This window comes from Antrostomus carolinensis, unplaced genomic scaffold, assembly GCF_000700745.2.
Source record: "Antrostomus carolinensis isolate BGI_N321 unplaced genomic scaffold, ASM70074v2 scaffold2377, whole genome shotgun sequence".
In the NCBI taxonomy this organism is placed as follows: domain Eukaryota; kingdom Metazoa; phylum Chordata; class Aves; order Caprimulgiformes; family Caprimulgidae; genus Antrostomus; species Antrostomus carolinensis.
The window spans coordinates 1-27273 of record NW_010326433.1 but is presented as its reverse complement, the minus strand read 5'-3'; the positions used below and the strand labels follow the sequence as shown (position 1 = coordinate 27273).

The 27273-nt window shown below is 36.9% G+C and overlaps 1 protein-coding gene across 1 annotated transcript in view; it reads right to left on the bottom strand.

Annotated features, from left to right (window-relative positions):
* Positions 1-26421, bottom strand: part of LOC104527753 (talin-2) — a 105460-nt gene extending 79039 nt beyond the window's left edge. Inside the window, exons 1-16 of the mRNA XM_010171559.2 lie at positions 26286-26421; positions 24011-24108; positions 23208-23337; positions 21617-21769; positions 20609-20751; positions 18609-18736; positions 13440-13503; positions 11159-11263; positions 9843-9998; positions 8512-8613; positions 6217-6293; positions 4405-4585; positions 3887-4000; positions 3144-3252; positions 2240-2448; positions 1324-1422 (exon numbers count right to left, since the gene is read on the bottom strand). Coding sequence (XP_010169861.1) covers positions 1324-1422; positions 2240-2448; positions 3144-3252; positions 3887-4000; positions 4405-4585; positions 6217-6293; positions 8512-8613; positions 9843-9998; positions 11159-11263; positions 13440-13503; positions 18609-18736; positions 20609-20751; positions 21617-21769; positions 23208-23337; positions 24011-24108; positions 26286-26421 — 2004 coding nt within the window. The remainder of the gene's footprint in view (positions 1-1323; positions 1423-2239; positions 2449-3143; positions 3253-3886; positions 4001-4404; positions 4586-6216; positions 6294-8511; positions 8614-9842; positions 9999-11158; positions 11264-13439; positions 13504-18608; positions 18737-20608; positions 20752-21616; positions 21770-23207; positions 23338-24010; positions 24109-26285) is intronic.
* Positions 26422-27273: the final 852 nt, after the last annotated feature.

Genomic DNA, 27273 nt, shown 5'->3' with positions numbered 1-27273 from the left:
AACTTTGCAGACAGATTTACTAGTGGATCGAGTGTTTAAAATGGCCTGTAAATTATATTAGAAGACCTCTTGCATACAGTGCACTCCAGAGGTCTATGTTGCTGTAAATCACTTCCCCGTGGCTCTGGTGCAAACTTGTTCTTGGCTTGGAGTGAAAAAATCCTGACATATTTTTAACAGAGGATTTAAGAACAACAGTTTTGAACTGCTAGTAGCTAACACCGTTATTGAGTTATACAGGCATTACGATTTTATAATGATACTAATAAACTTAAAGAAATTATGTTTGTAATACAATAATTTTCTTCTACTGAGTACAGCAGAAGGTTGTGCAACCTTTTGGTTTACATGCATACATACAGACAGAGCAAACACTTATGTGAAAACCACTAGATATAATGAGAAGAAATATTTGTATTTTTAATAAACATTCATTCTTTCTTCATAAATATATGGCATGATTAGCTTGCAAAGACAGTGAAACACAAGGAAGGGCAAGGACTGAAGTTGTCTGTGTGCATGTGCAAGTTTCAATACACTGCTTCCTACAAAATCCCTATAGCTTCAGAACAATTGATTAAAACTACGCATATCCCCCTGGAAAACTCGATTATAATCTTGCACCTGACACAGTGTACTTAATGAAGATAGGCAGAGTTTTTAAAAATAAGTTGTTTGCTCTTATTTTCTGTGTCTGACTTGGCACTGTGCAATATAACTTGCACTCTGCTGCAACTGAAGCAAATAGGAACTGTGATTCAAATGTATTGAGCATGACACAATGTCAAGAATTTGAGAGATCAACTGGTCAAAGGGTATCTCAAATGAGTAGATCTCTGGACTTCCATGCCAAATTTTCCGTATTTAAAATGGAATAACAGTTCCACATCCTACAAGGAAGGCTATAAAAGATATTATCTATGCAACACAGAGGTACTGAAAGTCACCATAAAAGAAGTCAGTGATTAATGTAGTGGTGTAATTAAAAGCAGCATAAAATTTGAAAAGCCCGAGTCTGACCAGTATGCAAATAGCAGGAGCTATGCATTTTAAACTGCAAGTGCAGGAAGTACAGTGCAAAGAGCTCTCCATGAAGCAAAAAAGCATCTGTGTGATGCACAGAATCAAGTAGGGGTTCCTATGAAATCAGCACTCTGATAGTGTAATTAAAAACTATTTCAAAATGGATTAATCTCAATTAGCATTGAGAAACTTCAAATCTAGCATTTCCTAACCACACTTTGGGAAGCCAGGTTTTATGCAGTGGCCTTCTCATTAGAAAGCTGCACAGTTCTGGACAGTGACAAGCAATGCCCTCATTACCTGGAACCTTTCATCTGTTTCATTCTCTCCGATTTGTCTCAGTAGCTCCCCACTTGCTTGCCCAATGCTTCCAGCTGCAGTCAAAACTGTCTGTCGAGGCTGGAAAAATAGAATGGTGAAATATATTAATTCAAAGAAAATGAGCTTTCCTTGAATTTTAGATTTCCTCAAGGAACTTCTGCATTAGCATGCAATCAATATGGCTAAAAAAAAAATTACACGACAAATATTTTAGAAAAAAGTCTTTAATGCACAACTGCATATCCATATTTCAGGGGTTTCATCTGAAGTGCTCCCAGAGAACATGTTAAAAATTTTGAAGAACTTGAAAGGACATTGTTGTAATAACTCCAAGGATGATTAAGGATGGACAGTCAATATGCCAATTGATCTGAAACATTCAGAGATTTCATTCTCTTCAAAGCAAATACCTGAAGAGCAGAGATCTAAGGCAAATTGGCTGCAGACTCCAACTCAGAACAAACCGATTGAGATAGTCTATCGTGGTCAGTACTACCCTCATTTCTGGAAAACTACAACAGAGGGATTAACTTCTCGTTTTATATGTCAAAGTAGACAAAGATAATAAAGAAAAAAAATTAATAAGTATCTTTACTTCCTATGAAATTGAGTCATAATATTGTTTGAAATTTGTTTCTAAAAGAGAATACAGTACCCAGATAAATTAACTATTTATTACCTCTGCATATTACACAGAACATTCTAATATCAAGGTGCAGAACTTAGAGGCATAAAGACAGAGATGGATGAAGGAATAAGAAGTGGTCAAAAGAACTGCTTGCACAGGGGACGTTGTGTGGCACTGAGCAGGTGAGACTTAGAAGCTAACATGTCTCAAAAAAACCCAAAGCCACGCACTTCCAAGAGGGAATCTGAGAAGTTTCCGTCCACTCACCTCTCCGGAAGTAGGTTGCACAGCCTTCAGCAAGTCTGAGACAGCACTGGCCAGTGTTCGAGCAGCTTTCAGGAGGTCTTCTCCAGTTCCAACTTCATCATCCATGAGAGCAGCAAGCAGTTTCACCCCTTTAGACATCTCAGTGAGGTTGGAAGATATGGTTGTAATTGCACATCCCACAGCAGTGTAATCAGTGTCAACTGGGTCCCCTGTAGAGCAAATATTTTTTCATTATCAGGATGTTTCAGAGGTTAAAAGGGAAAAAGAGGCAGCTACAACAAGCTACACTCTGGTAAGAGACAAAAGAGACATTTAAGAGAGCCAAGCAATGCCTACTAAGTGATTTCATTGTCACTTTAAAAAAAAACTAAAGACCGCTATTATTTTTACAATTTCTACATTTCTTCCACAAGAATGTATCTTCTAATAGAATTTCTCTTCATTCAATGCAATTTGCTGAGAAGTCCACACTTTCAGCTATCTTTCAACATTGAAAGAACCCAGGGAAACACAGCATTGACCTCATTAAGCCGCTCACAGCTCCTTCAACTTGTCATTTGCTGAAGAAAAAAACCACAGTCAATAAACACATCACCTCTCTCTAACAACTCTCAGATTAATAATGTTTTTTGTAGTAACCTTGGAAACACTCTCTACTTTGTTGAATAAGCAAGGTGCATTTTATCTTCACCAATGGTCATACCTTTAGCACAAGAGAGAAATTGAAGACAAAAATTTTGTTGGGAGGGACAGAAAGTTTGTTCTGCACATCAATGCACTTAGCTATTGAAGTATTTTGAAGAAAATTTTTCTCCAGCTGCCTCATACTGAGTTCCTGTGTTACCTGAATTTGATTGATAAATAACTAGGAGACTGCAAGAAAATCCTTCCCTTTGAAATTTACCTGCTGTAAGGTTAACAACAGATGCAGTTCCTGCAGTGATAGCATCAACCTGAGAGTGTATTTCATGTTTTGATTCATCAACCTTGTTCTGAACCCATACTCTTGATGCCTGACAAGCAATAACAAAAACAAGAATTAAGGATTGCAGTGAGGTTCTGTAAGAGCAGATACTATGTAAATCTCTTGTTCCTTCATGAACCTTTAAAAGTGAAATACAGGACAACAACCAAGCCCTTCAAGTGAAATATGAAAGCAAGCTTTTTTTTTTTTTCTCTCTCCGAATCATTCATTACAGAACTGTTATCACTGTTCTAGAGCTGCCCTTTTAAGGCAAACGTCATGAACAGTGCATCCATGAAGGCTAAACACTTTTGACTGACAGTCCCCCATAAGCTCTGCTCTAACCTGGATCAGGAATAACAGAATCATATTCTGTTCTTATTTTTCAAGTGTCCAGGGGGCAGTCACCATCAATATCGCCCATAGTTTAATTGTGCATACACACACGAAACAAACAGGATTCCAGACACAGTTATGCAAGGAAGTCTGCTACATCAAATATCAGAAGACTGACTAGAGTGGGGTGGAACACGCACATTATTTCCACAAAGAGAGCACAAAATTTTTATCTTGCTTTAAATGCTTTAGCAATATCACTTTAGATCCAGAGACAATGACTAAACTAATCTGGAGACACCTCAAAGCATTAAGATCCCTTTCTATGAAGGATTTGAAAAGCTCACCATGTCCTGCCCTAGAGGTGGTAGGTTATCAACTTCACTGAGGTCAGCTTGTGCCTGTTGAACAGCATGCATACTGGTATTAATTGTCCCCATCAAGGCCTGCTGAGCTGAGGTCTGAAAGGGAAACAAGGAAATGGCTGTGTACTATGTTCCAAATGGCACTTCAAGCAGATGTTACATATGCATGAAGAGGCAGTGAGTGATCCAACAGTCCAATCAGGCCGTTTCAGAGAGCTAGCTTGAGCTAGCTTTTCCCTGGTGCAACAGAGAAAGCAAAGCTCTCTAACACTCCTCTCACAGAGTCTTGATTTTGCCTATGCCATTTTATACTCCTCTGCACTTGCACACATTTGTAAAATGCTGAACTTTCTCAGATCAAACCATGCCCAAGAGACACACACAAAAACACCAAGCTGTCTTATGGACTTGCTGTTTCTGACTACCTGCAGCACAGACAAGTTTCAAATGCAAAAACAAAACCAAAAAAGTTTCAAATACAAAACAAGGAAGTTCCTCACAAGCGGAGGCATATGTCCTCTGTGCATCTGACCAATTGTGACTTGTTGCTGGGGAGAAGGCATGATGCCGATGTTGAAAGTCTCTGGGCCACTGGACCCTGAACGCATAACAGCTGGCAGTGCGACAGAGCCGTGCTCCACCTTGCCTGTTCGGTTGAACTGCTGCTGCAAGATGGTAGACCTGGAGGAAAAGGAAAAAAAAAAAAAAAAAAAAAAAAAAAAAGAAAGATCCAACACAGACAATTAGTTAGCTCATGCAAATCAAGTCCTGCCAGATGTTCTTCCTTGAGGATTTCAAATTGCATTTTACAACATTTGGAGAGGCTGGAAAACTGTCTTTCTTTCTAATATATCATTAGAAAATTAATCTGAGGCTTTTGCCAGATCAAATATTAATAGCACTAATGAGCAGGCACCAAGGAAAGAAGGCAATATGCAGTTTTGGTGTATGTGGTACGTTAGCTTTACCCCTTTAAGATGCATGACAGACAGAACCAGAATAAGGTATATGGCATAATAACTGCTTTGTTTCAGTTGTATCATAGGTTGATCAATAGAAAGTAGAAGCATGAACTCTGTGGAGAAGCCTTTTGCAAGCAATCCCTAGATTTGGGATAAAAACTAACATTCTTTCTTCCCTTTTTATACACATGTGCACACAGTACTTGCTAATAATCTGGCAGCCTATCAGATAATGGTCTGGGAGGTGGGACGCTTTCAAGAATAATAAAGTTACTGTCATCCATGGTCATGAACTGCTTTGCCAGATATACTGCTCGTACTTAAATATGGTTCAAGCTTTAAGAACTAAAAGGATTGACAGAAATTCTGGCTTTAACAACAATCTGCTGGGGAAAAAAGTAATTTCAATTGTGAAAAATCTTGTACTCATCTATTACAGGTTCTGGGCTTCTCTGCACTTAGCTAACAGTATATTCTGGAATTGATTTGGAAAGGGCAATGTCAAAAGAAAGCACATCTGAACACATGTGATCCATCAAAAGCTGAAATTTCACAGAAGGCCACGTTAAATATCTCACAAGTCTATCTTCTATAATCTGTATGTTTAGCAATAAATCGAATAGACTTTTCACACACGCACTGCTGATGCTGCCATCCTCAGAGTTTCAAGAGGAGACTTGAGTGGCTCAGCTTATAATGTAACAAATCTGTTTGTACCCCTTCACTGCAAGGAAAGATTTAATATTCCTTTTCAAGTGTATGGCCAGCTCCACAGTTCTGCTTTTTGCTATATTCAGTTACTATCCCATCAGAACCATAGCCTGACCTACTAGCATCAAAACCTTACCTTTACCCACACTACACTTGTGATTGGTTTGTCTAAAGTGGTTTGGTGAAATAAGCCATCTCTGTTCATGACACAGTGTACAATTAAACTGACAGGAGTTAAATTTACTGGAAACCATGGACCTAGCAGACACAGGCAACTAAAACCTCATAAATCCTAGGTGTTTGCGTGAAGATCAAAAATCTAACATGACATTTGCAGCTCTGCATCATAAATACCCAGCATTTTACTGAATTTCGGCTGAGTTCCTTTGTTCAAGGGTCAAGTTACCACAAGCTGATAGCATTGCTGATTGCCTTAACCAACAATTTTTCAACAAATACCTGCTCTTCAATCCCTAAATTAAGCTAGGAGTCTGCTGAATTGCCTGGGGATACTTTTACTTTCTATTGAAATATCCTGTAGAGAATCATTCTTTCACTGTATAACTATACCATTTCATCTGAAAAAAAGCTGCCACAGCTAGAAAGGTGTCACTCTTAAATAAAGAGTTTTTAACTCACTTCTTAGGTGAAACAGATTCTTCCAACATGGTTGATTCCTCATCACCTTCAAGCCCAAATCTATCTTTACTTTGTTTCTGGAGCAGGGAAAAAAAAAAAAAAGTTACCATGTGCTGCTTTTTGCTTTCTCTCCACCATTTCCTTTCCATTTATCAGAAACCTAGTCAAACCATCTGCAGTCTTGTCCAGTGCTGAACACCATGCCTTTTGGCAGCGTGTGACGATATAAACTCCACCTCAGAAGAGGTGCCCTTCAGCATCTAACAGATCAGGTTCTAAGCCCTGACAGATTAAGTGCATAAAGGAAAAAGGCCTATTGGTGCCTTTTTGAACAAAGGCATAAAGTAAGTGCTGAGATACTGTCGTTTCTTACAGAAAAAACTATTCTGAGGACCAAGTGATATGCCACAACAGCAAATCCCAGCACACATAGGACACGTACCATCCCCTTTCCCATTCTCTTTAACTCAGGAAAATCAGACTGACTCAAGCAACTAGAACTCAGCTACAAGCCATATTTAGCATCCTGAAATGTTACTATATGGTGCTACCTACCACCAGGAAATACATACCCATAGGAAAGATGATAAATTTAATATGGTATCCAAGTTATTTTACTATAGTTACTTTAAACTTCTGGACATTCTGCACATGTAACTTTTTGAGGTAGGTTTTTTTTATACTGGTATAAGGGAGGTAAATATACACAAGAGGAGTAAGTCTAAACCACTAGGAACAACAGGAAACTACCATAACTCATAAAAGCAGTGCCTTGGAAAAATGGTCTATTTCTACTTGTGACGTAGTGCAAAGATACTGTCTGCTTTCCACCTTGTTACATGATTTGTCATCTGAATATATATACATGTATATAAATAGAGAAACACCCATTATAACCTTAGGTACATTTAACAGGAATCCCTCACGCACATCCATACACATCCCCTGCAACTTTCTGCAAAGAATTTCTTATTATTATAGTTTATGCATGAACTAAAACTGCTTATTTCTAAATAAGACTGTGCCTTACTTCCATATTAATGTGAAGTAAAAAAAATACCTGTTCCTAATTAATTTTAAAATTGGTTGTGTCAGCAGATTGTAAAGAAGAAATCGAAGGACTGGAAGGGATTGGAAATAAGCAATCTGTACTCTATCAAGACAGAAAGGCTGCTTTTGTTTGGCATTAGAGAGAGAAGCTACTTTTGAAGGTTAAGAGCTAGAATCAAGTTTTAAACCATCTATAGAAACCTGCACTTTATTTAACATTTATTAAATCTGAGACTGACAGTCTCAGAGAAAAAGACATGTACTGTGATGAATTCTGTCAATCCTCCTCAACCTAAGAATTCATAACACTGTTACATCCTACACTGTTTGCATGAACAAAGGCAGTAAATTATCCTGAGATGCTTAGCTTTCTATCATTTCTTTACTATTAAAATCTATTACAGAAAATAATGACGTAATTTGGTTGAACCTTAGTAAAAATTTGCCAAGGAGCAACTAGCACTATTTGAAACACCTTACTTTTCTATACAACACGCTTAGAGTATAACCATTCAGCTTCACGTTCGTTGACAAAAGAGGTCTTTTTTGTTGTTGTGCTTATTTACTTGTCAATATTTTGAATGCTGGAGGTAAGTATCAGCCTCTCCTTTCCCCTGCCAGGTACACTCCATAAAACTAAGTTTCAAGACAGTCTGGCCGCTTCACAAACACTGATTGTATCCCTCTGCACAACTGAGATGTAATTCTTTGCTTTACTGATCACAATATTTTTAATATAATAATAATTTGTTGTTGTTTTGTTTGTTTTGTTTAAGGTTTTTTTAGTTTTGCCACAAAACTTTCTCAGCTTCGATGCTTTACATACAAGAAACTGCTGGACAACTATTGTGTAGTCCTTAATGTAGTTTAAAATACTGCTTTAATGGGATCATTTCTTCTGATTTACCACTTTGGTCCATAGCTTAAAATCCATAGTTGAAGCCTTGGACTCTTCTCTGGATATACACTCATAGTCAGCAGTACATCTTCCAGACAGAAAAAGCCCAAGTATGCTGTACTGAACCTGACTTACCCATACTACCACTACAATTAACAGTCTTGATGTTTTCCAGAAGCGCTCACTGAAGTTAAACAGAAAGAGCTTCTATTACTTAAAGGTGAAAACAAATAACATCGAAACATAAGACACAACACTGACTTCATGAGACAAAAAACTTCAGCTTGCACACATTTGAGCTTCTGCACTGCTGTACAGTGATTTTTACTACGTCATTAATACTATACCTTCTTTAGGATGATATCAATGTAACCTGCAATTAATTGAGAGATCTGTTCTCCTTCAGTGGTCTGTACTGAGTAATAGCTTTCCTGATATTCACCGAAATCCTGAAGGAAAAGAGGGGGAAAATAAAAAACCCACATATTTGAAAACAAAAAGTAAATAAATGAAGAAGCAGTGCCAAATGTGAGTGAAAGAATTCACATTTTAAAACTGTATAGACATTTTATTATGTCCAACAGTAAATGAAACTGCTCCAAGATTCTAAACCAGACTATATGGTAAGGGGAGGGGGTGGTGGTGAGGGAGGAGAGAAAGAGAGAGGAAGGCTGCGTTTTATTGTAGCTTAATCACAGATGTTTCATAAATTGAAATGCCAGTGGACCAAGTGTAGTAAGATAGGGTCTGGCGGCCGGAAGATATCGGGCTGTACGGAAAGGTAAGACCCCCCCCCCCTCTCTCTGCTAGTAGCCAATAGCACTTAGCCTGTGATGTAAGCAGGTGGAAGTGACATAGTGAACCCACACTATATAGTACTGTGTCGCACAGCATTAAACGCCATTTGCAGCATCCTCATATTGGTGTCAGTGCTCATTGGCCCAGAGACGGGGTGTGTGTTTGTCTCTGTGCCGCCTCGACCGGACGGGACGTTGCGGGATAACAACTGCAACAACCAAGAGACACTTAGTCTGACTTTATCAGACTCAGTCACTGGAGGATGGAGAAAATTCTTTATAATTTTACTCTAAAGCATAATCATCCACACAATTGGAAATTAGATACATATAATTACAGTGAATATAATTTTCTAGCCACTGCCTCTTGCTTTACCACTTTAAACAACCTTTTCATATCCAAAATACTCTTGTTGCAGTGGTCTCTTGTGGACCAAATAATTAATAAAACACCACATTCATGAAAGTTCTTTGAATCCATAATTACCAAAAGTATTAATGAACCATCTAGGTTTGCTTACATTCATATCTTGCGAGTCACAAAGTGCATTATGAATGGCAAGCACCGTAAGTGTTTAAGCAAGTGTGAATAATGATGTTTCCTTAATTGTTTTAGTGGTTAGGCACAGAACAGATTTAAATAGTGGTTTTTGAAAAAGATTTAAACAGCACTTTTGAGGAACAGATCCATCTGGAAACACCAAAATGTAGACTGACCCTAAACACCAGTTTCTTTGTTTAGGACTCAGTGACTCTATACAATGCTGGAAAATTACAGATAGAACAAGTTACATTAAAGAAATTGTTCTGAGTATAAGTCTACTTTCTTTTACCCTTGCCACATAGATCCCTCTTCTCCTGAATATATACAAAAAGATTACCAGAGTGAAGCTTTTAGGTGAGGCAGCCCAGCGTTTCACAGTTGTCAGTGGCCATTCCTGCAACACTTCCTTGGTCTTCTCATCAACACGCATCACTGAGTCTTTGGTGACACCCAGCAAACGAGGAACCAGCTTGTTTTTGCCTTTCATTTTTTCCTATAAGAAGGTATGAAAGATTGCTTTGCATTCAAATGGAGCTTGCCATAGGAGAAAAGAAAAGCATGATGGAACATACTGACAAAGGGAAGCAACTGTCCTGCAGATGAGGACAATTTAAAACTCCAGGCTCAGTATGTCTGGTCACAGACAGTGTTTTTCAAGCAATACATTAACATTAATAAGCTTTGGCCTTCACTGGATCTTTACTATATAGTTCAGAAGACACTCCCTCTTCCTCCAGGAAACAAGCATTTTAGGGATTGTAATAACACATATTTGGAAGTTACTTTAAAAAAAACATGATGGCAGTCCTTCTAGACACAAGACTTCCTCTGTAAAACCGTATTAGAGAAGCCGAATGGAAACTGGCATCAGGAGGATGGAGAAGTTAAGTATCCCTCAACAATTCTCTATAAAATTTCTGGAGAGGTAAAGGAAGACCCACCGGGGCTGACAATTAGGCAAAAATTTGTCCCATATTTTGGATTTGAAATCTTAGTTATTTTCAGTTCACGAGAACATCCCCAAGCCATGCAAATATCACAAGGAAGGGGGCAGGGTCAATCTGCACGCTGACAGCTGATGTGCTGTAACTGTCAGAACCTAAGAATGAAAACATTTGCTTATGTTTACCCTCCTTTCCATCCTGTGTCAGTGGTTACTGAATACTTGGGCACTAATGCTTCAGTCCTGTTTTCACAGCAGAATGTCACTATCTTGGTACCAAATTGTTTCAACAGCCTTTAGACCATTACTGTAACGATTAAGAGAAATTAATTATGCAGCTGATCAAGTAGGTCTTCAGATGAAGTTTTTCAGTGTACAGTTCATATTGCCATTAAACTTCTAAACAGGAACAACTTACGAGTTCTTTGTGAATGTTTTTCTGAAGACAATACTTTGTTTGTAATCAAAAGAAAAAAGAAGAAATGTCCATTTAAAGAAATCAAATCATGACAGACTCAGTTTCTTTCTGGACGCAGCATGACAAGGTTCTAAACTGAAATTATAATTGTCCCACATAGTAATTTACACTTTTTTCCAAATGCTGCTTTCAGATAGAAGGCTGTAAGAACATCTTTGACCTTTGCTTAGTGCAGAATCTGAGGTAATACATAATCAACGACGCAATATGGTCACAGCAAGAGCTACGTTACCTTAACAAGAAAAAATGACACTCCATAGGTCCGCAAGGAACGGGCCAGTTTCACATACTTCACTTTGGCTTCTATTTCAGTCATCTCACCACAGTTTTTGTGCTCCTGTAATGATAGTTCAGTATCACTTAGGTAGAAACAATGCTTTCTGGAAACAAACAAACAAAGTCTAGCTTTTATCTGTTTAAGAATGCTTAGTTAATAAACATTACAATTAGAATATAAAAAAAAAATACTGGCTAGAAATGTTAGCAAGACAGTATCCCGTAATTCCTCACATTGGAGAACACAAACAATCTGTGCAAAAAGAACACTCCTCTCTGACCATCTTCCATTCTATCTGTGCCTTGGGATCAAGCACATTTAAACCACTTCTGAAACAGTTTAAAATTCAAAGTATCACTGCTATCTGACACCATTAGGTGTCATACAATTAACACCTCTTTACTCAGCTTTTCAAAATAATTTAAAAGTCTCAGCAGTATACTTTTTTCCCCAGAAACATATTATTTATTCTTGCTGTGTGCCCAAAACTTCTGCTTTATGTGAGCCTCACACTTTAACAGATTATTTCTCATCTCTTGTAGGTATTTCCAATGCGGGTGTTTTTTTGCCATTTGCAACATTATCCAAAATTTTTTTCATGACAAGAAAAGAATTCCAGAGGTGAGGAAGAAGCAATGAATTTTCTAAATAGTTTATCCTGAAATACTCATCTCAGTGTGTCTTGTAACTCGATTTATATTATTATTTAAACAATTTATTCATTAGTTAAACTTTATTACCTGTAAGTAATGACAACTACCAGTATTACCTTTTTGAACTTCATCTCAGCATCTGCTGTCCTACCCCAGACCATTCTGCTGAAAACCCTATCCCAATGTCTTGCTATTTAAATACTGTTTGTGGAATTCCCTATCACATTTCATCTTCCCCTCACATTCTTCTGAACTGCTGGTTGCCACTTCTTTCATGATGACTGATGGCAGCAGAGGGAGCACCAAGAACATAAGAAACACTTTCCCACTCCAGTTTAAGTTACCATCTCGACAACGTTCCACAGTGGAACACTGGGAGGAGAAACTGCAACTCCAAAAACCCTTTTCATCCCAAAGACATAGACTGATGATATCTGTCAACTTCAGCACAGACAACACAACCAAGATCCCAAAAGGGCAAGAAGCCCAAATGTAGTCATTGCAGATGGAAAATTTGGCAAAAATCACCTGCCAAACTCAAGATTTTTATAACTCAAGGAAACAGCTCATTTTTCAAAAAGACAGCTTTCTTATTCTACCTTGCTGTTGTATTTTTGCCCAGCATCAGTTCCCTCACTGATGAACTTCTTGACCATGCACTGAAGTATGTAATGATTAAAACTACTCATAGATAATATTTTATATGGGAAAAAAAAAAATCACATGCTATGAATAGCACAACAGTAATACTCAAGTGAATTAATCTTTTTTTTTTGCTTAACCTGCAACATCGCTGCCACCAGCTAAGGGTGTACAGGAAAGGATCAGACGTCCTCATCTACGAGGAAGGACTACAAGCTCCAAGGGTAACAGACTTACTGAGCTGCTGAATTCCTAGACTGGGAGTGTAACAGACATAGGAAAGTATGTGACCTGTTCCTGCTCTTCAACTTTCCCAAGCTGAGCTTACAGATCAGTAGTATGTCCTTCCTGAAACTGTATGACTTGATTTCAACTGTTGACCTCAGAATTTTCCAACTTATATTGTACTGCCACTTGTATTTCAGTAGGCATAAGTATTCAGTGCATCTACAGTACTCAAACTCTGAGACGACTTCCAAGAGTATCAGTACATTCTGTACTCAACCGCTTCAGTCTTTTACAACTGTGTGATTCCCAGACACATAACGCAACTCAAGCATTAGCTAGCAGAAATCTGTATTACTTGAAGCTCATGCTTGAGTAAAGAAGGCATGAGATTAAAACCAGTTTTCCTAAGTGTGCTTTTATTTTAGTACAAATACACATCCTTACATTTCAATGCAACTGAGAAAAAGGTCCTAAGAATACTGAATATTCACTCTCCCCCTTTCAACAAAGTGCACTGAATAATCATCCATGAAGAAAAAAGAATCAGTACAATAAATCTGCTGAAGAAAGAAAGGAAAAGCTGTCAGATTCTTTACACCTTGTTTTCTCATAGTTACATAATTCAAGTATATACAGAGTATACAGTTGTGAAAGCTCCTATTTTTCTTATAAAGGAAGTGAAACTAAAGTACAATTTGCATCTTCACAATTACCTGAAATATTCTCTTCTCAGCCCCTCTTTGTTTGGTATATTCTTTAGGCAGGAATTCTTTTAGGCTAGAAAAAAACAAAACAACAACAATTCCATAGTTAATGGTGCCTTCTTGAGGAGGGACACTTTCCATGCTCCTTTATTAGCATTAAGTCCCCCAAGCTTCCTAAAATGGGCATAAAATACCTATACAATGAAACAAAACTCTGGCTAAGTATGCTGAGAGCAAAAGGACACCCTGCATAACTAAGAAAAACTCTTCAGTTACATCCCAATTAATACTTCTTCATGTTTTGAAAAGTCATCAAAAGTAAATAATAGCTGGGATACTTTCCATTCTTAAACTATATGATGTCTCTCAGCAGCTCAGAGGGGTTCACATCTAAATCCAAATACATTCATAATCTGAAGGAAGAAGGGGACATCAAAGCTTGAGCCAGCTCTGTGTCTGAGTTTAGACACTTATTACTTTCCAGTAGCACTTTGATTTACTGACATGCAGGACCAAGTTCTTCCTCTGTGTCTTCCAAGAAATGTTAGAACACTAATATTTTACTGAAAAACTGCAAAGCCATTTAAGTGGACACTTAATACCAATCACTATCTCAAAAACAAAGTTATAAATAATCAGTCCTAATTTCTGAAGCACTCAGATATTCAGGGTCTCAGAATACTATGTAAACTAAGCAAGTTCAGCCCCCATTATAGCATTTAGTCAGAAAGCATCTTTAAACACCTCACCTGTACCTCCCTGCTGTATAATAAAACAAACTCTTTATCTCAGTCAAACATTACCCCAACTCGAAGACATATCAACATTATGCTTTAACAAACATAAGCTCTTTTCTGGATTGCACCTTTCCATCTGGAACAGCAATGGAAACACATGGAACACTGTCATATACTCAGCAGCTCATTTTTAACTTGAAGAAACTTCCACAGTTAAAAAAAGAAAAATGTTTTTTAGGAATCCTCCTGCTTTGGATTACCAACAATCACAGTAAAACACTAGAGAATCTCCTCCTCATTTTCATTTATTCAGTAAGCAAGCACACTATTAACACAGAAAGACAGAACTATCTGCTACCATGGCAAGTTACAAGTTTTGATAAGGATGGATTTTTTTTAAACAAGGTGGGCAAAAAATTTGGTCAGCTTGGTTCTGTGGGGTTTTTGTTTTGGTTTGGTTTTTGGTGAGGTTTTTTTGAGATGAGTGTGTTTGGTTTTTGTTTTTAACACAAAAGCCTGCCATCGCAGACAAACAAACAAAATAACTCAAAGATTATATAAAGATTTTGTGTTTTCTTAAAAAATACTATTCAGTAGTGAGATCATTCATTTTGTTCTTTCCAGAAAAGCAATATAAATCAAGGAACATCTGTCCTTGTTAATCTTTCTTCCAATACTCCAGTAGTTATATCTCACAAATACATGATAATGAAACCTCTTTGCAGTACCTATTTACACAGACACATCATGAGATAGGGAAGGCCTGAGAGCCAAATTAATTTTGTACGTAAGAACTGAATACAGATTATCATCCTAAAAAGCTGCTACCTTTATTCTGAAACAACTGGTGCTTTTATACAGAATTTAATAGGTTCAAACCAGTTTGGTTAAATTAACTTCCAAGGCAAATGAAAAAACAAACCTGAGTTAAAACCAGTTTAATTCAGGAAATGGATTTATATAGAAAAATAATAGTTATCAACACATTTCCAATTCTCATCTTTTATTAACTACAGCTAATTTTCTCAACTATCAAGACAATTACATTTTTAAGCATGTCTACTTACTTTCTAGTACTTAACTAATATACACTTTAAGAAGGCATTGATGAGCAAACATTATTTGGAGTTTCTTAAGCAGCAAGAGTTAAGAAAACTTTGTGCTTTGTCCACTAAACACCAGTTGATATACTCCTACACATGTAGCTGGCACTTATATCAGATGCTTTTTCCTGGTTATCACTTTCCATTATTTTTCAATCAATAGACAAGTAATCACCCTCAACTGAAAGGGTGAAATGCTATTTGTAGATAGATAGAAATTATTTTAATGTGACCTATAATCAAGATAGTTTCTTTATGATGTAGCAAACAACAGCTTCACTTTATTTCACAGCTTGTTTAATGGAGGTAGCAAAAACATTTGGAGTAAATTATAATTTATCCTTCTTTAATCTCTTTAATTACACATTATTACAACGGACAATGGACTCAGTAAAAAAAATCCATCTAATAGCAAGCAGTATCTAAATTAATCTCCTGTGACTTTGGTCCTACAGTTCTTAAAAAAATTATACACAAGTATAATTATACACAAATCAAAATATTGATTGCTTTTCATTAGCATAAAGATATATCCAGTGTTCTTGAAAAACACAGTTTAAGAAAGTAAAAAAGACTAGATTAAAGAACTGAGTTTACTGGTCACCAAGTGTGCTTGGAAATAAAAAGCATAGGTGGGCAGTTTTAGCTGCTCCTTTCCCATCTGCATGTAAACAGTACGAGTTCTTTATTAGGTATTCTCTCAGCAAATTTGAACCATGTACCTTTGCAGGTGCAATGCAAAACTTCAGCTGTATGAGGAAGGGCATGAAGAAGGACTATTTGAAATTTGATAGTTTTAACAACTTCCGCAATTTGCTATGGCATGAGCTTCAAGGAAATTCCAACAGCCAAGCGTTAGCAAGATGCAGGCAATAACCTTCATCTGTGCCAAGAATCATTTACCAATGACAAAAAATGACACAAAAGATCCCTCTAGATAAACATATTGCAGACACGGCAAACTAAACTAAGCTCTTCCAAAACAATGCTATGAGATACTAATACTATTCTGTTACATGCTATTTTCTGTATGAGCTGACAGATCTCCTTAAGGGAATGTGTAGCATGTTCAGATTTCAGTGGTGAGTGAATGGACACTTCTCAAATGTATTTCACATACTGAGCTACAGCATAGAGTTTATATAAAACATTATTACTTTCGTACTTGAAAACAATTAGTGTTCATCAAAAGAGTAGGAAGTAGTTAGATGAAATTTTAAAAAAAGCTCCATCTTTTTCAAGAAAAAACGAAAAGTTTTTCTGAGAAGACAAGAGATGCATTTTCAGGAAAAAAATATATCCTGTTTATATATATTGTTCATGAGTCAGGAGCACTTGGTTTGTTTACACTCAAAAAACGAAAGCATGAGTTTTCACAAAAAAGCTGTCACAAAGGCTACTGTACAACCAAATGCATACAACACTAAATCATAAACATGTATAATTGAAGCTTTCTCCAGACTAGGGACTTACAGTTCTGGACCAAGCTCCTCTACAGAGGGCAAAAGCAATAATTACTTCTAAATCAGAAATCATTAATTTTATGAAACTTATTATACACCAGGACAGCAAGTGACCTGCAAGGCTTGATCCTAATACAGTCAAAGCCCATTTAAATGGGGGAAAAAAAATCAAATCTAAATTATTTCTGCTGGAGTAATGTTCTCTTTCTAACATACAGTTCAGTTATTTATACCTTTCATTTCTACTAGGATTTAACAAAAAGCACTTTATATGTGTGATGAATTTATTCTGTGATGGACTTCAAACTATCTAACATCACACACAAAGCAGAAATATCATCCAGCCAGCAGTTGCAGTCAACCATAAAATACAGTTACTATACGGGTCTAAAAAAAACCCCCAAACCAAACACTTTACACTGAAAGGACCAAGTAGAACACCTAGAAAAACCCAGAAATATTTAAGCAACTGAACTCTACACAGCAGTTTGCAAAACCTGCTGCTTAAGTTTGTGGGAAATTATTGCTTTAAAAATTAAAAACAACTATTGCTGAGAACATTATCTCTTGAAATCATAACCATGACACAACACTAGCTTGTCATGAGGTAATACCCTAACAGTTTGCTGCAAGAATACTCCTGAGTGAGTGGAAGGAGAAGGGAAGAGTAGATAGACAACGGAAAATCCCAGAGGAAGATTGTTGCGTAACTGATGCCAGTTCTAGGGAATAAGAACCAAAAGTACACTGAACCTATTACGCTGGGTCTCCATATCAGTAGCTCTATTTGGAAAGGTTAATGGGCAAATCGGTAGCAGACAAACAGACAGTACAAAGAAAAGCTGATTATTAATTGGAACTGGAAGATATTTGTTCACGTGGTTTGTTTGCATAACTGAACTGCTACTTCAAGAAAACCTTTCAAAAGTGAAGTGTTTGAAACAACCAGTGTTGCAAGATGGCATGTTCCAAAGCAAGCCAAGATTTTAAGTGATTCCCTGAGACACAGAAAATCCCAGACTCAGGCTCACAAAGGAAGTATAAGAGTCAGCGCTGAGCACTTGGCCCGTGGAACAGGACAGGAACCAAATACGCACCCATTGTTTTGTGCATCCCATTAAGATATCTATGAGCCTCATATGTAGGCAAGGCTTGATGGATTGTGCAGTAAATAGCTTTCTTCCACCTTCCTACATTCCCTTTTTCAGATTCCAGCCCTCTGTTAATTCTCCTGCAGGCAAACTGATGAGAAAATCCAAATCCGTAGAAAAATAGGACGTCTAAATTCCAGTCAAACTAAATTTGCCCTGGCAATAGTAGTAAAGTACGTACCACAATAAAGGTTAAAGGGTGGGTCACTTGTAAGCATGAGAAGGTGAATCTGAACAACTGATTAACGCCACTAAGAAGTCTGGAAAATTTAATCTCTACACACAGCAATATTAACTTTATTCAAGCAAGAAAGCATCTTTCCATTCACGTACTTTCCTAGCAAATCAAACATCCATGATATATACTGATGTATGCTTAATTCACACATGGCATTACTAAATGCAGGCAGAAGATGACTTCTAAGCAAGAATAAAATCCCAGTTCTCCCACATTACCAGGTGGTTGGAGAATCCATCTGTGCATTTAACTGTCACCCTGGGGGGACCTGGTGCCCTGTGCTGCCCAATAAACCACTGACAAAGGTCCTCTCATCAGTTAGGGTTGCTGATTTGTGCAATAAGGCTCCTTTCACAGGGAGATTGCTACAGAAAACACACCAAATCTGATTACCTCTGTCTGGAGTACTAAAATACACTTAGTCTGTAACAACTCAACAATAGTTACACTTGAGGGCACCCGAATTTAGAAGATAGAAGTGTTTACTCTAAAAATCCAGGTTTGTGTTTGTGTTCTACATGAGGTCCAAACTGGATCTGTGCTTGAAAGCCTCCAAATTCACAGGCCTTCTCAAAGGAGACAGGATGGGAACCATTCAGAATGTCATCGCGAGCCTACAGGAGGTAAGCAAAGACAAATCAGGGACATCCAAAATAACTATTACATCTCCGAAATTCCTCAAAAGCTTGAACACAGCCCAAGAATCCAGCAACATGCTTTTCTGTCTGAATGTCTTTATTATTCCATTCTAGATGTGTTTACAACTAATAAAATAAACAAAGGGCTAGCTAGATTATTTTCTGGTGAATATCTACAGAGACTTACTGAAACTGTAACAACTTTAATCACAAATAGGACTTGACACTCATTTCCTGCCATACCTGTGTATATAAAACAATATATGTATATACACTTACGTGTATATACACTTACGTGTATGTACACATACATACACACAGATATATAAATATATATGTGTGTGTACATAAACATATTTAAAAGCTTTTACCTTGCCACCTTGTAATAACAAGGAAAATGATCTGCATAACTAGTAAGTAAAAATGAGATTACTATTATAGACATGGTAACAGGAGAAGGCAAACAGCATTTTTCTTCCTTTTGTTTAACTGCAGTGGTCATAGAAGATGACAGACTTTATAGCTTTGGCAATAGAAGGCTCATCTATCGATACAGACAAAACAACGACAAGGCAGTATCAACACATACTATCATAACAGTGGCCTGAAAGAGGTATTTAAGTGACAGGAGAACAGCTCAGTGTGATAGTCTTCTAAAATACTTGAAAAATGTAATGCAGTCTTACAAGCAATTTCATCTTTATCTTTCCCCTCAGAGTTTTAAAACGTAATTTAGAGCAATCCCATTTCAATCAGCTGCAAGTATAACAACCGTACATTCCATTAACTGTCATTTTTTTCTTAAAAAAAAAAAAAAAGCCAACCCCATTAAAGAGTTTAAAAGCCTACTTTTTTCAGACTTCATTATAGGCAACTGCACTGGAGCTTTCAGTTAAATATTATCTTAGAATCACAGAATCATAGAATGGTTAAGATTGGAAGGGACCTTAAAGATCATCTAGTTCCAACCCCCCTGCCATCAGCACGGACAGCTTCCACTAGATCAGGTTGCTCAAAGCCTCATCCAGCCTGGCCTTAAACACTTCCAGGGAGTGGGCATCCACAACTTCCTTGGGCAACCTGTTCCAGTGCCTGACCACCCTCACAGTGAAAAACTTCTTCCTAATATTTAGATTATCTAAACCTCCCCTCCTTCAGCTTCAACCCATTTCCCCTTGTTTTGTCATTAATTGCCCTTATGAAAAGTCCTTCCCCAGCTTTCTTGTAGGCCCCCTTCAGGTATTGGAAGGCCAATATCTTCTGCATAAAACTCCCAGCTTTGCTGAGAGTACCTCTAACATTGGGGGGAACCTGCCTAGGTGGACTCCCACCGTGTTACATGATATGATCCATTCTGAACAGGAAGCCTGCCTGCCTTGTGTGCTGTCTGCATTGAAGACTGGAAAGAGAGTGGCAGAAGAAACTCTCTCACTGATCAGGTAAAAGAGAAAAAAAAATGAGAAGTGGAAGGCTGTTTGCAAGACTGACTTGAGATTCCATAGTACAGAGAAAGCATCACCTATAGAAGAGAATGGGGAGGAGGACTAACAAGAACAACTTAAAAGACTGAAGACATTAATGAATTTTAAGGAAACAAGGATGTGAAAGTCAGTAGATTTTTTTGTTTGAGTTTCCATTATTGTCTTGAAAATATTTGATTAAAAAGAATCAGCAAAGCCTGTCTACTATCATGTGTTCTTGGAGGTACAGGCAAAAAAGTAAAGTCAAAGCACATACAAAACTAGAATTCTACAAGACCAAATATTTCAGAAACAAAATTTTTCTAATTAAAATACACAGGTTTCCTCAGACAAGGTAGAACCCATACTTCTGGTCCACATACTGTACCTGAACATAAAGCAAGTTAAGCTGAACAGGATCTCTTGAATCTACATTCTGGTCTGAATAAAAGAACTTCCGTCTCAACAGTAGTGTTTCACTTTCATCGACTCCTTGTTCTCTAAATGTTCGGCTGTGATCTAGCCAGTTTACTGTAACAGAACCACAAACATGCATGCTGTTAAATATGCAGAATTGCCAGTGTTAATAGCTGTTGTGAAAATCATGTGATAATTGGCATTTCCACTGGAGGGAGAAACTGCAGAAAATGTTGCTTTCATTTCTGCTTCTAGTCAGTGTTGAAGGCTGCAACAAACAAGAGCTGGAGAACAGCACTGTTGAGAAGCAAGAATTTACATAAAACACAATACTGTTGAAGAAACAACTACAAGTAGCACCCGATTACTAAATTTAGATCTTCAAAGCTTCATTGCAAAATTACTTAAAAGTTTACTTGATTTTCCCCCTAAAACCAATTTTCTGTTCAGTTTTCTTATCCCTGAATACAATTTTAAAATATCTTCCTGCCAGTCACAGTTAATCTTAGTGCCTTCATATAAAAGAGAAAGAAATGGTTCCCATGACTTTATACAAAAAAACAAATCAAATGGTGTCTTTCTACTCTGACAAACTCCATTCACACTTAAAATGTGTACCTTCAAAGACAAAACTACCTTTTGATGGCTTGAAAGCCATCAGTATTTATATATCCAACTTTAATGAAGGGGAGAAAATAGTAATTAAATAAATGACCCTTCACACTTAAGTTACAACTTCCCTACCAAAAAAGTAACAAAAAACACTTCAAAAGACCTGCAAACTCTTATAGATAGAGGCAATAACTTGTCCATTTATCTAGTTTTAAAAATACTCAGTAGTACATGACATTATAGGTAAAAGGATGCAAAATACATGTAGGGAGCAACTGAGACACATTAAAGAATCTAAAGAAATGCATTCCTGTATGATTCTCTTGCACTATACTGTGGAAGATTAATCCTGGAATACACTACTCACAATCATCATCTGTATGAAGCTTTGCCTTCAGTTTTTCCATTTTTCTTTCATCACGTAACAATGTCCTATCTTTCTTAAGCGTTCCTGTACTCTCTTCTTTCTTCTCTTCAATGCTCTCCTGGATTAAGGAATATTCCTCATAATTTGTTATTCCTGGAATTATAAATAAATCCAGTGTTTGTAACAATAAAAATGGAATGCATTTTAGGATGGATGAAATATTCTTTTCCATATATTAAACCACCAATGGTTAATTTCAAGTATAGTAAAGATATTCCAGATGAAGGGGAAGGAGACCCCAAGAATGATCTATGACTTCCACATTCAGGACATCTCCCCAGTATCCAGCATTATCCTTCAAATACATCATTCTTTCATCCTATGCTGCATGTGCCACTTTTAGAAAGATATTAAGCGGTTTTTGCTATCTACCAAGAGAAGCTGACAGTTTAAAACCATGATGGAATTTAAAGTAGCAGTAAATTCCAGAATGGAGACACACCATAGTAAATCTCCTTTCATGGATGCCTACAATTGCTTCTTGAGGACTGAGTGATTTCAGCTTGCCCACGATGTGTAGAAGAAATGTGTCAGACAAGACTGAGGAAGCCATGTGAAATATATGAATTTTTAGTTTTAAAACTCAAGTTGTCTTATAAACTTTACATGAAAATCAAAAATCAGTTCACAACATTAAGCATGTGTGCAAAGTTGCTCTCATTTCTTTGTTCTCCTTGGTTTTTCCCACTAAAGCATGTTCATGTTATACAGGAAAGCAAATTAAATGCTCACCTACATGACCACATTAATGAAAAATAAGTCCAACTAATTTTTCAAGTACATTAGTTACAGAGCATTAGAATCCAGCATAGAAACACTCAAACAAAAATGAAATGGAATAATTGAAATATAGCTTAATTCACTTCACAAGTAAATTAATCTATATCAAATTAAGGCCACTATAATTCTAAATGAGAATTAAGCAAGGGTTTAAGATGATTTAAACTAATTCATGTTGGATACATGTTTAGAGTTAAATATTAATTAGTTTTCCAGAATGTCGCTATTTAGATAAATACAAAGACAGACTATAACCAATATGACACATTTTTGACCAGCTGTTCTGGATGGCTTCCATATGTCATTTCAAAGCTTATATGGCAGCGTGATCAACTCTTAATCATAACAACATAGAACCCTAAGTTTAGGTATATTTCAAAGTTAGCAGTATTTATCTTTTATCCCATTAAAATTAAGTATAAATTTAGTTCTAATTCTCTACCACATGGCAGGAAATTGTATGTAAAAGGTAACATACAATTTAAAAAAATTATAACTGCACTGTCAGATAACTTTGTGCCTTCAACTGCTAAATACTGAAGTTTAAGGATGTTGCTAACTCTACCAAATTTCATAAAACCTGGACAACTGATTTCAAAAGTGTTCAGTAATTGTTAACTGATAACAAATTTAAATAGTTTTTTAACATATGTGCCAATTTCTAGCCAGTAATACGCATAACATCCTAAGAAACAAGATGCAAATATGGCAGAAAAACAAATTCTTACGCATGTGGGTCCCCAAATCTTACCTATCCTGCTGCAAATGGTAACCAGCAATTCACCAACTGTTTTAGAATCATCCACCATGACTGTTTTCACTGAACCATCCAACATACGTATTTTCTGAGGTCTCTGTTTCTTTTTGTACTCCAATATATCCTAGAAAGTAAACAGTATGGTTTCTAAATGTGTTTGGAAGACACAGCAAGCCAACCCACTAACTTAGATGCCTAAAACAGGCCTCCCTCCCCACCTTTCAAGCTGGATTTTTCCTTTGTTAGAGTATAGGCAAACTTATTCATGTAACAAATTTGAGAAGTGACTATTTTTAGTTTTGCCAATGTCATTTTTCAAGAACTTGTCCTAGCTGGCAAGACCAAAACCTAGACAAGGCAGGACAGACTGAAGTACCTTTGTGCTGCAAAAGACTAGTTTAGCATTTAAAAAGGATGGCAATGCCTTTTGGTTATAAGCAAGCCGGCCACAATGTCAGCAAGTATGACTTCATCATCTTTAGTATGCAAAAAACTTACACTATAATGCAAGGTCACCTCAAATATAAAGCTTAATACAAAACTTTTTTTTTAATCTTTCTGTTAATCATTCTATGAAGACACTATTGGCCACAGGAGCTCACAGTCATCACCAGATGCAGGAAAAAAAAAAAAAATCATCTAACTACTGAGGCACAGCAAGGAAGAGAAGTGGGCCAATTTCAGAAACAGACTCAAACCCCTCCTATCCCTCCAACTGCTAAACATTCTTCTTGCTACTTGGGAAACAAGTTTTCTAAAAACATATGGTTGAAAGAAGCAATAGACTTGTACCATACCCCATTCCTCAGCATGTAATAATCCAGCGTTCTTCCAGCCTCCAGCCATATACCTTTTCGAGGATCTTCGTCTGACAGGAACAATCCATAGTCAGAGGCTGTGGAACAGAAGAGGCAGAGACTCACTGGAAAATATAAAATCTAATAAAGCCAACATGGTTTTATTCAAGGTTATTCAGCTTCAGGGTTAAGCTTCTATTACATTTACCTTCCATTCTTAATGAACTTGGATAGAATTTTTTTTCTGTGCTTCAGAAAGTATCTAGCTTAGCAACAGATAGCTGGGTAGAGGAGGCTTTATCAAAGGCTTGAACAAAAGCTTCACTAAGCAAGAACATGTCACATCTACTGTGTAATTTGTATTATATTTGTGATTACATCATCTCAAGATAACCTCTTTTAAATGCTTATACATCCCACCTTGGAATTGACTATCCAAAAATACAAACAGTTTGGGCTGAACCACAGTATACTATTTCAAGCAGTAGTTCTATTTAAAAAAAAAAAAAAAAATCCAGTCTGTTTTCAACCCTTCACATACTGAGCTCATGCTAAACTCTGGAATTTTTTTGGTAGCTGCTTCAGGTTTAGGCATTTAAAAAAAACATAAAGCTTCTAGAATTATATCCATAATAACACTCTCAGGAAAAACTTGCATATATTGCAGGCTAAACACATGCCAATTGATTCTTTTAGAATCACAAGTAAATAAAAATCTCACTGTCTCAAACTCAGGCTTAGGCTTCAAAGACTAAACTCCAGGAATACAAAATGAAGGACCATGACTGTCAACTTAAGGCCCATACAAAGCTTCACTTTGATGAACATATGCAAAAAGAATTGACATAGAGTACACTTCACTATCACAAACAGCATAAACTACTGTTCATGAGCTGAGCCTGCTCTAATTGCAGTTCTACAGTTTAAGCTGATGGCTTTTTTTATACAAGCTGGCCAGCTGTGTGCTCACAGCCAGTTACAACAGCTCAGTGCAGGGATGGTACCTTGTTTACATTCAGCCCTATGCTCTGACCCTCTGATCAGAAAGTCAGGTAAAAATAGCTACAATTTTTGGACACGTTTCATCTTTAAACATCATGCAATTTACATTTAACAGCATTTACATTAAACACATTGTTTCTCATGCAAGTTTATAAAAGACCTTACACTTCAATAAAAATGTAACTGACTTACAGATACACAATTTTGAAGGAAGAATCTTTCAAAAAAACCCCAAAAAACAAACCAACCAACAAAAAACCAAAGCCAAAACCAACTGAGTAGGAAAAATACTTTTCCTGTTGACTTTAATTAAAAATTCCCCTGAAAAGCCAAGAGATCCGTACGCAGAGATGTTTCTGACACAAACTCAGGACAGAATCAGTTAAGTAAAATTTTAGAATTTGTGCCTCTGAACAGGTTGTGACCTTTAGAAGCACACAAGGTGCCTTGCACAGAGCACAGAATTACCAAACAAGCACAGACTGCTCGGATATTCATTTCTGGGGGATGCATCTTAGTAATGAAATAGTAGTAGCTGTGCAACTTGCACGTTAACATCACAGCCACCTTTGTGCCAGCGTGCAAGCTTGTGCACACCTGACAGGACTACTACATTTTCTGTTGTGCAGGAACTAGTTTGACGAGCTTGTACTGCACCACTGAGTTTGCCAAAGTAACAGGCAAACACACACAATTTAACAGCCACAAAGAAAGGGAAAGGATATGTTAGTAACCTTACTTCTGTCCATCACTCAACATCATAAAGTTGTTTGAACTTCATAATTGCACTGCAATCACATATAAAGGAAAAGCCCTACTGTATAATCTGAGGAGAGTTCCTAGGCTATCCTATGGGATTTGTGATGTTTAGGGATATTTATTACTCAACATCTTTTAATTCAACAGCTGTTCAAAATTACTGTCTTGAGAGATGGTAAAAATGCACAGCTTGTATCTGAAAATTGAAGCTCTGTAACTAGACTTCCTAATGATTCCTGCAAAGAAGAAGAATTTCTAAGTGATAGTAATATTGTCCTTTACTGGTAAGATTTTCTAACAGTTCAGACAAGATTTTTCAAAACAGCCCTAAAGGCAGAGAGCTGTGCATAAAACTCAATAAACAATTTGCTTTAAGCCTTATGATTTAAATATAACCAAACCCTCCAACCTGAAGGGCAAATAGAGGAAAAGAACAGTGTAAAAAAGCCCCATAGGTCTATATTTATTTTCAATTCAGCCAATTAATTGACTAATGACAAATACAAGAACTCACCTTGCCCTGTTTGGGCCTCTGGCACTCGTTCACGAATAACTCTACAGGCATCATACACTGCAGTGGATGGTTCAAACTGCATCGTCTTCACTACGTTGCACTGGCGGACACAGATCTTCAAGGAAAGAGCTACCATGATGTCAAGTCACTTGCAAGTTCCTAATAAAGTATCTGAAAAAGCAGCAGTGCCATTATTGCTTAGAATTTTCCATGTAACACTTTAATATACTCAACTTTTCATTAAAAAAAAAAAATCAAATTACTTCAGTAGAATTATATGTATTCAAATGCAGTTCTATATAAAGTCTCATTAGCATGATCAAGCTAGAAACTATCCAAAGCACATATTTTTATTGGTATATTGGAAATTCATTTTCCCAAAACTTCTGTACACATACTTAGAGGTTGACACTTAATATTTGAGGTATGTCAAAATGGTGCATAGGAAAACAGTACACATATTTGGTATACTGCTAGCATATTTACTACTGACAGAAAATTATTTTTCTCTCACCACATCTTTTTATTAGATCATTTAGATTAGCTGGTAACTAGCAGCTTAGAAAAACTACTTAAATGAAAGCAGGAATTTCTTAGTACATAACTTCGTTCTGAAGACTCTAAAATGTGCAACAGACTTTTTCCAAGCCTTCACATACATCTGCTAGATGTTTTTATCCTGTTGCACAGCTACCCAGAGCTTCAAGAATGAGCTATTTTTCATTTCAGTCCTATTTCAGAAACTTCACTGAATCTGACGGCATTTGTCTACAGAAACAGGAAGCTACAGATGCTTTTTGTTTTGTTTCATTTTGTAGATAGTCTGGGTTTTGTCTCCAGTGTCTTCCCTTGCTGTCATAACACTCCAAACCACTCTTCCATCATTAGACTTTCCACGGTGATGTCCAAGAACTCTTCAGAACTGAAGTCCTTTCTGGATAAATACTGAATCTACCAGAAACCTGTATCTAGTGGGGTCCCTCAAGGG